Below are 13,894 nucleotides of genomic sequence, written 5' to 3'. Positions count from 1 at the left end.
GTAAAACGCGGCGCGAGCACGCTGTTGCGTCGCTAATTCCAGCGAAACTCGCCTCTTGGAAACACCTTACTTGCCAGCCTCTGCGCTAGAAACGCCAAAGTCCGGACGAAACGAACGAAATCGAGCGATCGTCGTTATTGGTCGGACGACTCGACTCGAGGTTTCGCACGCAGATCGATAATACGATGCTGCCAACTACGTTGGAGCTAACGGCGGCGTTGTCGAAATTCAAAAACGGCACGAGGTTACGAAAATACGTTTTATCGGAGGCGCTTAATGCGCGTTTAGTTTCGCCGATCAACCTCGTGACGTACGTCGACCTTGGTCGATCCGAATTCTCGACGGAAAATATTATAGTCGACGAGACGTTATCTAAAACGGGCGTCAACGCGGATCAACAGTATCGACGATACTGTCAAAGCGCAATTTATTTTCCGGTCTGATAACGAGTAGTAATCAGGCCGTTACAAATTTCTGACATGTACGATAAGAATTAGAGCGGCATTGGTGAATTAACAGAAGGAAAAAGCACGTGTGGATCCGACGGTGGAGAGGAAAGAGGCGAAGGAGCAGGAGGAAGAGGAGGAGGAGGAGGAGGAGGAGGGGGAGGGGGAGGGATAGGGAGAGGGAGAGGAGGAGAAGGAGGAGAGGATCGCGAAAATAGCAACGGAACCAAAGAGTTTCGGACGTGGAGGACGTTCCGATAAATTAGTCTAAAGCGGAGGGTGAAGAAGGGAACCCTTCTCCCTCCTACGGCAATCAGCCCCCCGTGGCTTTGGTAACGACGGTTCAACGCCAGTTTTAATCACGTCGCAGTCATGGGGTGCCCCTGCTATCACCCATGGGGCCATTTCATTGAAACGGACGCTCGCGCTCGATCCTCGACTGCTTTATTAGCTCTATTCGTGCATTCCATTCAGCTTCTTATCTAAATGGAGCCCATTGGTCGTTGCTTCGAGTTTCGTTCAACGCTTTTACGAATCGTCGCCGATCTTTACGAGAATCGAACGATCGTGACAGCGGTTCGATGATCGTAAACGTGGCCACATCCGGCTACGACACGGTTTTAGATTTGTTCGACTTTCGGCAAAAAGAAACGAATACCGAATAGTTGGTCAGACGCGGGGTTTAGATGATATCTGTAATCGTAAAACCGATACACCGGCATTATTGCCTTTCGTTCCGTTAGTCGTAATCGGACCACGAATAGTTTCCAGCGTTCCGCCGTTTACGATTTGATTTGCATGGTCGATAAGAGCGCCGATGCCACGATAATAACCACTAAACCTTAAGAGCAACACGTGTAACGCAGCGATCGGGAATCGCGCTCTCGCCACCCGCGGATGCGAATCGTATCGGCCGGAATAAAGCGGCTTTCGTTCGCTTTACGATTATCGTTGCATTTTTTACGCCGTCGTTTCGGCGGATTCGGACCAGCCGCGGTCCGCTTCGACTATTCGTTAACCCGACACGAAACCCATAAACCATCCGCGATTATCTCGCGAATTACGAGATTTGAGAGTTGCACGCGAAGCGAGCGAAAGCGGGCCGGCGCCTTTCGCAACTTCTCGCTTCCGTGTCGGTAATTCGGGAAACCCGTTGTCCCGACCCGGCGGCGTTTGGCTGCGCGAAGCGAAACGTCCGGAGGACCGCCGAGGGTATAATTTTCACGCGTCTCGAGCGCGATCGCTCGAAAGACAAAAGAAACGATAGGCGGCGATACGGAGGAAGCGGATAATTAAGCCACGTAGATAAAACGATAGGAGTCGGTGGCGATGAGGACGACGTCGGTCTGGCCGAGCGAACGGGTGTGACGGCCAATCGAGAAAATGCCTGCCGACTTTTCCTGCTTCCGGGTGACGCCGCGCGGGCAAACGCAATCGCGCGGTTATCTCGATCGACCGCGAGACACGAGGACGATTCGCGCGAATCGCTGTTAAAAGCTACTTACGCTATCTGTGTGTACGCAGCGAGCGAGACTCGTGGTCACGGGATACGACCAGCAGATAGGTGGACGGTCGATACTTTTTGCGCACGGCTAGCTGTTACGTAAGAGGAAGGCCGACCGCTATCTCGACGAATCGGTGTTCCGCGCGCTAATTACCCATCGTGCCTGGCAAATGGCTTCCGCGGGTTACTTCGAACCTGGAACGTGCGCGAGCTCCTTCACGATAAGCCAGGAATTTTAACTACGGAATCGGTTTGTTAATGCTGAAAACTTTTCCATTTTCTCCAGCTATTCCCCCCTTTGGCCGACCTCGTCTCCGCTGTTCTAGCTTTTCTCCCGTTGAACGAACGCTCGAAAACGTTTACGTGAAAACTGCCAACCGATGCGCGAAATCTCGATCAACGCGCGCGAAAGCCAAACGAGAGTCAAAGAACGGTAACGCGGTAAATACGTGCGGCGTTCGACTCCGGCGAACCTCTCTCTCTCTCTCTCTCTCTCTCTCTCTCTCTCTCTCTCTCTCCTTGGAAAGAGGGCGAAGGATAACATGGAAAAAAGGGCGACGTTAAACGTTGAATGGCGGAACGTAAAATAATTCAGTCGGCGAGAGCCGCGAGGATTCCGCAGGATTTACGCATTTTCTGGTTCGAAAACGAGCGTACGAGTCTCCATCGTAGCCGTATATACGCCAGGAGGTTCTTTATTAAAGCCGACCTCGGATCCCCTTGGGCTTATCCCGGAGAGACCTTCCATCATTTTAAAACCCGGCGTGATAAAATTAGACGGACAATTTCATTCCAAGACTTCGCCACGATCGAGCGGTGACGGTTTAATTTCGATGCCCAGAGCGATTTTTCGACCCCTCGCCGATCCTCCGCACAAAAGGCACCGGCTGCCGGCGCATTAACGAATTTGCCGTTGGAAATTCGACTTAACTTTGTTCCGATCTCGCCCCCTCTCTTTCCCCTTTCTTTTTCCGACACTCCGCGGAGTCCATCGTCGACGATTCGTCATCGCCGTCGTCGTCGTCGTCGTCGTCGTCGTCGTCGTCGTCGTCGTCGTCGTCGTCGTCGTTCGTCGCAAATTCCAAAGTGTTTTGGCACGGAACGACGCGCGTAGGCGTCGAGCAAAAGCATCGCCGAGGGAAAGACGAGCTCGCGATGAAGAAATCAAATGGTGGATGGCGTGGCGGCTGGCCACGAAACACCAGCCGGCTTGTGTTGGCGCGATGTAATTCCGCATAAGCGGCGCGTCACGTGTGCCTGGAATGGGAATACATTAGACGCTCAGGACTTTCCCCCGGCCGGTGGATCGACAGGATTAGATAATATCAATAGGAGAATTCCCGTAGATCGTGAATAAACCACGTCGCGTGCGCGCCGACTTAGAAACCGAATAAATCCCGTGGTGGAAGGCTGTGGGCCTTGTTTGGGAGCGAGGCGGAGAAGCGCGAATCCGATGGACGGGTGGACGTCGCCAAGTGCCAAGACGAATGGCTAGCAAAGTTGAGACGAGACGGGACGAGAGACGGGACGGGAGACGGGACGAGAGACGAGACAAGAGGCGCGCAAAGACTCGGCTCTGTGCGAAGGATAAAGCGTGCATGCACGCACTCGCGCACATGGAATAATAATTAGGTATCGCCGGTGCTGATACGAGTTCCTTGCAAATGACGTGTCAGGTGCAGCTGTTGCGCATCGTTCCGCAATGCGGGCTGTCTCTTCTCTGCCGGCTGCTTCTTCGATTTCTCGCTCGTCACCTTTCTTTCCCCGTAGAGGCAGCCGTTCACCCCTTATCATCGTCGCCGCGTTCGTCGCACGCCGATGTCTCCACGGTGGCTGGCTCGATCTCTCCACGTACGGTGGTCTAAAGTAGCGGGTTACGTGCGAACCGCGCGGTCTCTCGCGTGCTACCTGTCATTAAACGGCCGGCCCTCGGCTACCCTCTACGTGCATCCTTCTTCTCTCACACCGGCACCTACGCCCGCTTCCTTCGGTCTCGTGTTTTCCGCCGCGCGCCAATTCCACATCCTGTTCTGGCCGTCGTTCGTTCGCCGATTCCTTTTCACCCGGGTAACATCAGCGCCGAGGTAATTGAAGGGTTTACCGCAGAAAACGGCCTATTTAGTCTTTACAGGCAGAATCGTTTCGTAGGTGTGTGCTCGACGATGTCGGGAATTAACGCTCGCGCCACCATCGTTCCCCATCGATCCGACTTTTCTTTCGCAATCGGCAATTCGCATGCCACGCCGAAATCCTTTACCGCGGACCGAATTCACGCTCGCCAGTCAGAGATCGTGCGATCCCATCGACTCGAGACGACCAGCACCGTTAGATATCGGTCGCGTTTACCGGTCGATCGCCAACTACGACGATTTCGTGGCACAGCCAAACGAGAGAAACCGCACGGTCGCCGATGGTACAACGGCATTGCGGCACAGGTCGTTCATTACTACTGCGGCCGGTGGTAATCGGTACGCGATACGACAGAGAAGGAAAGCGCGACGAAGGGCCGAAGAGAGAGAGAGAGAGAGAAACGGCAGGCTACTTCTCACGGCGATTTCCAGTGGCGCTCGTCACGAATCGCATGACGATCGGGGCGCCGAAGACGACAATGACTACGACTAAAGAGGAGACAAGGAGACGCAGACTCGTTTCGTCAGGCCACGGAGCTTCTCTGTGGCTCGACGAAGGCGCGTCATCGCGGTGTGTTGCACCATTGGAAATATCCTCGAGGAAACGAAGAAGGACGGCGAGAGGCACGAAGGGAGATCGTAGACGCTTCTAGCCTAGATCAAAACCCGTAATCACGAGGTAATAATACCCGATCACGGAAGATATTGCACATTTCCCCCGAATCACTGCTATTCCCAGGGAAGATGCCCCCGTCGGGGTTGTTTGGGAGGTCTTACTGTTCGTCGACATGCAATCCCAAATTCGCTCGGTATCTCTTTCCTTCCTTCGACCGCGTGCTGCTGTCGTCGATCGTGCCGCCAGCGGCTCTTTTACGGCTCCTCTCGTTCTACTTTGCCCTCGCTTTTACCTACGCTCTCCTACGTTCTCCTACGCTTTCCTACGCTCTTTCTTCCACCAACGTTCCACGTCCTCGTTTTCCCCTTCTTCGTCTTCTTCTTCGTCTTCTTCTTCTTCTTCTTCTTCTTCTTCTTCTTCTTCCTCTTCCTCTTCCTCTTCCTCTTTTGCTTCTCCTTGTTCCGCCGCTGCCACGTTTTCCTCGTATCTGTCGGTCAAGGATTACACCGCGATCATCCGCGCGCGGTGATTTCGTCGACTCTGTCGTTACGATAGCATCTCTTCGAGAGAAAAACTGTCCCGTAGGCAGCGACGAAAGCCAGACGTACGGATACGAGGGAGGTTGCTGGCGAAAAAAAAGTTAGAAAGTTTGAAAGCGCGACACCCGTGGAATCTCGGCTCGTTTCCCCGTCCAATGTACAGGCTTAATCGTGCGCGGTGGATCGAGGCGGACGTTGACAGAAAACGATAGGCATCGAATCGGGAATGGAGAGAGAGAAAAACAGTCAACGACGACGACCAACGATCAACGACCAACGTCGAACGACGCGACGCGACGCGGCCGAGGACGAGCACGAGCACGAGGCGACGCGACGCGATGGGGAAAGAGCCACGACGAAGCACGGTGGACGGACGGACGGGCAGGTAGGACGGGTTTAACATAGTGCGGACTTTTTTACGCCGTGGCCAAACAGTTCGAAGCGATGGGCCCTTCTCGAAGGGCCTGCGGTGGAGGCGGTGGGCAAGGGCGAACGCGGCCAGGGGAAAGAACGTCTCGGAAAGGGTGCCTGCAGCCAGCCGTACCATTAATCATCGGGGTAATTCCATAGATGGCTGTTGGCTGCTCGAAGGAGCGAGCGATGCATGCCAAACTTACCTCGTGCCTCGCCTACCGAACAACCTGCGAAAAGACGCGTTATCTTTCTGCCGAGCTTCTGTCTCTTCTTTCTCGCCGATACTCTCGACCCTTCGCTGCCTTTTGCTATTCCCTTCTCCGGTATGGTAATTAGCCGATCCGAACAACTCCGCGGACAAGATTCGCCTCCTTTCGCCCAAACATACCTGCTGCCACGCGGATACGTTTACGATTAATTGGTTCGAGTAAGAGCGGCACGTTTTTCGCGCACCTCGACCTCCTTTTCGTTTTTTTCATCCGATTCATTTCGGCCCGAGTGTATCTACACGGCCGATCGCTTATTGATTTAATTCAAAGTCGTATATCGTTCGCTTCTTACCGAGTCTGACAAACGGCAAAATTTATGTTACGTTCCGACAAAAACGCGTGCCACGCTATATATCACTTTCAGCGGAGTGGCGAGACCAGTACGATCGATCGATGTGTGCGGCAGTGTAATTAATCGAGAAGGTGCGAATTATAAGGGCACCATAGACGATATTCCTTCCACTCGTATAATGTCTACCCTCGTGACGTTCAATTAACGCGCAACCGAGTTATACGATTCTCCCTTCCGTTTCCTATGTTTACAGACCTATTCGACAACGTTCAATTTTTCCAACTACCTGATTGTCTGTAATTATCGAGCGAGACGGAAAAGCTCCGCGGACAGAAGTCGTCTCGTTACGATTGGCCGACCAAACGAAACGAAAGGCGACTCGTATTCGTCAACTGTTTGGACTAATAGGGGTCCTCCCGTGAAGTTCTTCTAGCCCGTGCGGTTCGAAAGTGAGAGAGAGAGAGAGAGAGAGAGGTTTCGTCTCCGTGGCACGATGTTCGCTCGTTCGAGGTACTCCGTTCGACCGCTAATATCCATCGTTAACGAACTCGCCGGGGCTTGCGTAGCCAGCCGGTCGTTCGTACACCGTGTACGCCGTCCGGTTTCTTTCTCCGCAAGAAAGCCGGTACATCGAGACGGACTCGTCTCCGCGACTCGAGTCCGCCTCGTTGTTAAATCCGCGGCGAACAACCCGACCGCCGGTAGATAGTCGCTCGAACACGTCGTCGAACGTGAAATAAGGATTCGAACGGCGATCCAGAACGGAGGGACAAAGACGAGAGTCGGTGGACTCCGCTTGGAGCGAGCAGAGCGAGGACAGGGGGGAGGGGGCGAGAGATGGCAAAAAAGATCGAACTCATCCGCGGAGACACGGTGGCCACCGGGCCGTCCGAACCATGTCAGCAGTTTAATCAATGCATTTAGCCGAATTCCTGTCTGGCCCAAATAAAAGGCGAGACAGGAGGAGGTTACTGGCAAAAAACGCGACGCGCACGACGGATGCCTCTTTCCTCCGCGATCCTAGCCCCTTTCTGTATTCTCATTTCTCTCTCCTCTACCTTTTCTCTTTGCCCCACGGCACAAAGTCTTCGGGGCCCTGCCGGGCCCCTGCCCCACCAACCACCTCCACCACCACTACCATCGTCGCTCCTGTCAACCGCCAAAAGTTGTTAAGTATTCCGCGGATGTATTCCGTCCTCCTGCCCTCCCGCACACCCTCCTTCGGTCGCCTCTCTCTCTCTCTCTCTCTTTCTCTCTTTCTCTCTGCTTCCTCTCGTCCTCCGCTTTACGGACGGACTCTTCTTCGAATAAGGTACGTCAACCGCAAGGATGACAACCAGACGGAAACCGACTGCCCGCTCTCGACTGGCCCCTCTCTCTCTCTCTCTCTCTCTCTCTCTCTCTCTCATCTTCTTCCATTCACGTTTTCGCCCTTTCCACGCAGTCCCAGTCCGTCCCAGGGCTAGATACGCTTTTTGCTTACGCGCTGCCAACGATACTCCGGCTCGATCGTCGCTGCGTTTGGCTCGGCGCGTTCGATGCGCCATCGACTCTCGTTGTATTCGCGAATCGAGACCGTTAGCGAGCCCGCCGTGTGCTCCTGCCCGTCCACACGCCTATACCTGATCTATCGTTTCGCGACGTCGATGCCTCGGATAAAAATAACGTCAGGGAAAATAGAACGGGTCGCTGTCGCCCCGAGATTTCTATGCACAGACAACGAGCAGGGTCTACGAGTCGGGCAGCGCTATTTCATTGATAGTCAACGAGTCTGCCGCGTTTCCTGTTCATCTCCGTTATCTCCGCGAGCATCTGAAAACCCGACGAATAAATTTCAGGCTGTGTCTCGTCGCCGTACGGTCTTTCCCCCTACTACGCGACCACGATCAACTTTGGAAAACCATCGTCGAGAGGAAGACGCGCTCGAAACACCGAAAAGAAAGCGGTACAAGGGGTAGTGGAGTAACGGCGCCGTTAAATTCCAACGTTCTAATAAGAATCGGCCGTAAACGTTTCGTTTATTTTGCCAATAAACCGAGCGGCGCGTTATCGATTCTTTATTTCTATTTGCGGCGACCGAGCCGCGCGTAAGAGCGCGGTCCGAGCGCAAGCTCGTTACGCCTGTCGGAAGTATAAATCAACCGCAAAGTTATTCCGCCGTACTGCCGGCCAATTCCCCGCGGGGCGGCTTCATGAAAACTGCTACCACCTTCTTATAAGCGACATCGCTGCGCCGAGTACGTATGTCGAACTGATTCGTTGCGCCTTTCGATACTTACGATCCCTTACGATAACGACGATTTACGGCGAAATAGCCGAGCCTACCGATAACAAACGAGCAAACCGCTTCCGTCACGTGGCTGTTCGCGCCAGCCACCTTCCTTCCTAGCTTTCGTCCTCCGCCAACTCCTATTAAATTCCACGAACCGTCGATCGGTTTCGTTTTTGCCTGTGCCATCCATTTCGCGTCGGCGATCTTCTAGTAGGAATTTTCTCTTCCTTGGAACTTCAAGATACCTAGAACCGCTTCGTAACGTCACCTCTGGAAATCTCGGCTTTCCTTCTCGCGCGTCGCTTCTAACTCTCGCTGTTCAGTCCGCGATTTCTTTCGCTGGTCTATACCGTTTTCCGTTTGCCGAAATTCTTTCCTTTCTCGTTGTCGGAATTCGTTCAACGATTCCTCCGCGTTCTACGAGCGTAGAAACTCCTCCAAATTCAAATCTTACGCGACAGAAACGTTCGTGGTAACGGGGAAATCGTTACCGAATTAATAAACGGATCGTAAAACGAGCGACAATCGACAAGTCGGTCAGAGTACATCGACTCGCGGTGTAATCGGCCCCGTTATATTATCGCGCGGGCTACTTACGATCGGCGACGAACGCGTTTAACGGATAACATCCAACGCGGAGACGCGTAGTTCGATATTTGTCGGACGATTTCTCGTCGAATCTCCGCAACGATTTCATCGAGGCGACGTCGACTTGTCGACGCGCACGAACAAATTAGCGATTCTTTCTAACGCGTATAGTCGAGCCGAGTACAAACAGCGAGGCGCGAACCAACGTAATGGAACCCTCGTAATACCCTGAGAATCTAATTGTGCGGCGACCCCGAGCACGCGAAGAGGTCGCCGCATCTTCTCGATAATAAAGGAAGAATAATCGTAACGAGGTAGCGAGGCCCGTGTGTACAGTTAATCGCGGTAACAACGGGGAAAATTATTGCTTAATAAAATAACGATAATAAAGGAAGATTGTACGGTAATCGCAAATCAGACACTGGTAACATTGTCGTGGCGCGAAGCATACTGTTAAAACCGATGCGATCTAATAATTATCTCGTTGGTAATCGTATCAAACTGTGTATCGCGTTTGCGAATGTTTCCGGAATGGCAACGTTAACAGGAAAGGCAAACGGTTCGCGACGCTTTTTCTCGCGATTCGATCGAGTCGAAAACGATCGCCCGACGACCAGAGTTGTCCTAGAACGAATCGCGGCTCGGTCGAGCAAAACGCGAGCCGTGGAAGACGGTTTTTGAGCGAGCGTGACTTTCCTCCGGTTCCCACGGGACTCTCAGACCCGACTTTTGTCCCATGATCGAGCAAAGCGGTGGAACCGACAAACCGGAGGAGTCGGTCGAGCATCCTTCGAGCGGACGAGGCCGGACGTTGGCGCACGCACTCATGACGAACAGACGACAGGCACGTAGAACCGAGACTTCTACGTGTATCGTACAGTCCCCGCCAGGAATTCATTCCGTGCCCGGTCCATTGTTCGCCGCCAGTTTCAACAGGCCATGTTTCAACGGATATTTAGCTGGCGGTAGCTGGCGTCGCGTTTCTCTTGCGAACTCGATTCAGCCGGTGCGCGAAATCGGTACGCGGGTTTGTCAGAGAAATCGAACGAATCGGCGAGGATTATCGCCGACGACGAAACTTTCCAGAAGAGAAAAGACGCGCGTGAAAAGGCTAACCGAGAAACGAACGAACGAACGAACGAACGAACGAGAAAGAACCGTCACGCTGATTTGTCATCGTAGAAACGTTCGGTGGAACGCGAACGCGACGACGCTTTTTCTTTCGCCAACGTTTAATTTTCCGGTGATTAGTTCGCGCTTGCCGAGACCACCGTCGCCAACCGTTCATTTATAGTTCACTCGTTAACTCGTCGCTTTTAATTGCTCGACATCGGCTAGCTACTACCGGTACGGAGCTCCAAAACCACAGACCACCGTTCGCTTAATTTACGGATCTTAAGCACGCGGCACCGCTACCTAACCGGTAATTTAGACCTGAATAAAATTAAGATTTTATAGCCGCGACAGTCATTAAGCTATAATTTTTACGTAATCCTCGTTGATGTTACGCCACGTTCGCACGATCGCGTTCTCTGTCGCTCGCGCCTAACAGTCCCCTCGAGATTCGTGATTGATGAAACGGACTGTACGCGTACGCGATAATATACAGAGGAGCGTACAAAGCCGGGCCACCGTGCGTCTACGTGACACATGTTTCTACGTGGGTGCTGGACATTTTACGACTTTCGGTGCGCAGGTTCTCTGTGAAAAAAGCTCCGAGCGAAGAAGCGAGTCGAGTCGAGTCGAGTCGAGTCAACGGATTCGTTCCTCTCTCACAGAGAAGCGAAGCGTGCACGTTTCTTCTTCTCTTTAAGCCGCGATTCCGATCTCTCGCCAGATTTTTATCGACGACGAGCTTCGTTAAACTCGCATCTGATACGACCGCGGGTCTACGCGGGCGCCATTGTCGTTGCTGTATGCTGGATTCTCGCCCGAGGATAATTAATAATTTCCATGAAAATCGCATTTAACCGCGCACACATCGTGTTTCATCCGAATAGCGAAAAGGAGCGCGAACAACGCGAAACGCTTTCTTTTCTCAATTCGTAAATCACTCGGCCCAGCCAATTAAAACTGACAATACGTAGCGAAGCGATACGCCGGCCAGCCGAGGCTAAATTGGAAGAAATCTAGACGCTTCGGTAACGATCCAACGATACCCGGAAGAATCGACACCGCGGCATACTACGCGTGTGTCTACGGTAACGCGAACGTTAACGCAAACGCGACTGAGTATCGCGTGACAAACGCGTACGACGGCGCGATAACCGCGTTCTCGTTTCCCCTTTCTTCGCGCGTTTCCAGCCCCATGGAAATGCGGCTACGTAAACGCCAAATAATCGTTTCCCCTTCGCGATTACCTACCTTTAATCGGGCCAAGCGCGCGCGTCTGTCACGCGGATGTCGATTAAGTAAATACGAGGAAAGGAAGAGAATTTGCGGAAAGAAAATTCGTTCTACTCGCAATTAGATGGCAAATCGAGGCAAAGGGTTGGCGCTAGATCGGCCACGACGCTCGATTTTCGTCGATCCCTTCTCTCCTTTTTTTCCTTTTTTTTTTTCTCCTTTTTTCGCGTCTGATCGTAGCACTTTTGGGGTCTCGTCTCTTCCGCTCGTTAGGCGTAGAGTCGGGGCTTATGCTAATTTTAAGTAGTCGCCCCAGTCGATTCTTTGCTAAAGCTATTAGGCGATCATCTCGGATAATCCCGCGATTCTGGGTTTACTCGGGACACGACTTTTCTAAGTTTTCTTCCTCCGCGCGGCTCTCGGCCACCGTCGAAAGCCGGCTGGCGTCGTTCGAGTTCGCGTGCTCGTGTTTTTTCCATCCATCGAGCGCACATATATTTGCGCTGGGTCGGCCGTGAATGGGGTTAGACCGGGGATTACGCGTCGCCAGGATATACGAACGGGTTCGGCCAAGACGCGTTAAAGGCTTCGGTGAAAAGCGTACACGGCTCGCGATCGCCAACCAACACCAAACACCAAACAACGAACGACTGAAAGACACGAGTTTGTTTCGGCTTGGCTCGTTTCCCATTTAACGAACGAAAACGATAACGGCAACCGGTTGTTCTAAACGTAGACGTGCGAACGGAGAAGATTTCATCGGCGTCCAACTAATGGGCCGCGTTTTAATCTCTACCCAAAACGATCGTGCTTTTCGAGTAATTTAACGGTAATAGAGATACAAGGGTAGCTCGATTCCCCGTCTCCGCGTTGGACGAGCGGTCAGGTGCGTCGAGGTCCCTCGAGACGCGCCTCCGGAGGATGCACCTGTCCTCGTCCAGGTTGCCTTTCGTTCCTTCGTTTTACAGAACGCACGGTTCTATCGTTCATCTATCAAATTGGCCAGACATATAGATAAGAAAATAGGGGAACCAGCGAGAAGGCATCCGTGACGGAACACCCCGGTTGTTATTTGGTCAACGTCACCCCGCCGTCTCGCTCTAAATTCCCTCGGCCTCTCGCGTCTCACCAATCTCACCTGCTCGCCACGCTAAATGACCACTCTCTCCGATGCCGGAGCTATCGTTGCCATCGTCATATTTCTCTCTCTCTCTCTCCCTCTCTCTCCCTCTCTTCTTCTCTCTTTTTACGTCGACTTATCGTAAAGGCACGTCGTTAACGACTTTTTATTCCCTCGCGTTTTTCTTTCACCCCTCGACGTGTTCCTTTGATCTTGCGGATAATGTGGCACGGTGGTGTTGCGCGATTCTCGGATAGCTGACAAAAATACCGCGTACTTTTATTAACTTTCAACGCGGTTACGTTCCACCTTCTCGTTGTTTCTTTCTTCTCCTTAGCTCTTTATCGATCGACCGATCGAGAAATCGAATCGTCCGTCATCGAATCGAATCGCGCGACGATAAACACGGAGCGATCGTTCGCTGGATCGTTGTCGCCGTGAAACGCAAACAAGATTTGGACGAACAAAGACGTCGCGATACGGCTTCCAATAGATCCGAGGAAACAGTCATAAAAGTTGGCCGCGCGATATTCAAATAAGCCGACGAACTTCACGCGGAATGACGCTCGCGAGTAATCCGAATTTTAAGTCTCGCGACCTTTCTTCCGCGGTGAGAATCGACGGTAAGCGTGCATATAAATTACGTTATAAACTGTGCCGAGGTCTGGCAAAGTTTAACCGCGAATATCTCTTCATTTGCGAGCGACGCGTTCAACGATCACGACGATACCACGTGCGCCCGATCCTTCCGCGATTCTTTCGATGATACCGGCTCGTTCTCATCGGAGTTCGTAAGGCGGTTTAAAGGCGTCCTCGATATTTCTCGCGAATCGAAGAAGAACATAAAACGGGACTAGGCGCGAAAAAAACAGACGAGAAGGAACGAGTGGCTGGTGGTAACCGTGGATCGGAGTAGCAACGAGGACGCGCAACGTGGGATAATAACTTGATTACGCGGCAAGTTTTATCGAAAAATCATAAAGCAATTAATAACGTTCATTAGAGACGAGAGCTCGGTGGCGAGCAGGCGCGCGCGCACTCGCGCCCGTGCGATAGTAATTCCGTTTGATAGGTAATTAGACGAGGGAGCGGGTAATTGCGTTAATTGAGACCGAGACCAAGCGCGTTGGAACGTTGCGCAAAGCTTGGCTAGATATATGGAACCGTTCCGTTGTACACGCACGCCGTGGTCTCTCTAATCGCTGTAATCGCAGTTCTTCTTACTGGAAATAACGTAAAGTATGCCCAGAGTCGTCTCCCGTCGCTCCTACCTCGTAGCTCGTTCGTCTCTCTTAGACGTCGCCTCGTAGAAAATCGCCTTTCATGGACACGTCGGCGTTTCGCAACGTTCCAAAGATC

General features: G+C 52.6%; 1 protein-coding gene across 3 annotated transcripts in view; it reads left to right on the top strand.

The window, feature by feature from the left end:
• Positions 1–13,894, top strand: part of LOC126866635 (splicing regulatory glutamine/lysine-rich protein 1-like) — a 45,691-nt gene that overhangs the window by 2,152 nt on the left and 29,645 nt on the right. Inside the window, exon 1 of one of the 3 annotated variants that reach the window (XR_007689979.1) lies at positions 3,037–4,758. The exons of 1 other annotated variant lie outside the window; for it this stretch is intronic. Coding sequence is in view for 1 of the 2 variants with exons in the window: in XM_050620474.1 (XP_050476431.1) it covers positions 5,461–5,619 (159 nt within the window). In the remaining variant the exon portion in view is untranslated. Of the gene's footprint in view, positions 1–3,036; positions 4,759–5,376; positions 5,620–13,894 lie in introns of those variants that run through there. One more of the 3 variants, XM_050620474.1, reaches the window with a different exon arrangement.

The sequence above is a fragment of the Bombus huntii genome, chromosome 6 (genome assembly GCF_024542735.1).
Source record: "Bombus huntii isolate Logan2020A chromosome 6, iyBomHunt1.1, whole genome shotgun sequence".
Classification (NCBI taxonomy): domain Eukaryota; kingdom Metazoa; phylum Arthropoda; class Insecta; order Hymenoptera; family Apidae; genus Bombus; species Bombus huntii.
Note: the sequence above shows the minus strand (reverse complement) of the source record. Positions and strands in the feature narration are given on the sequence as shown.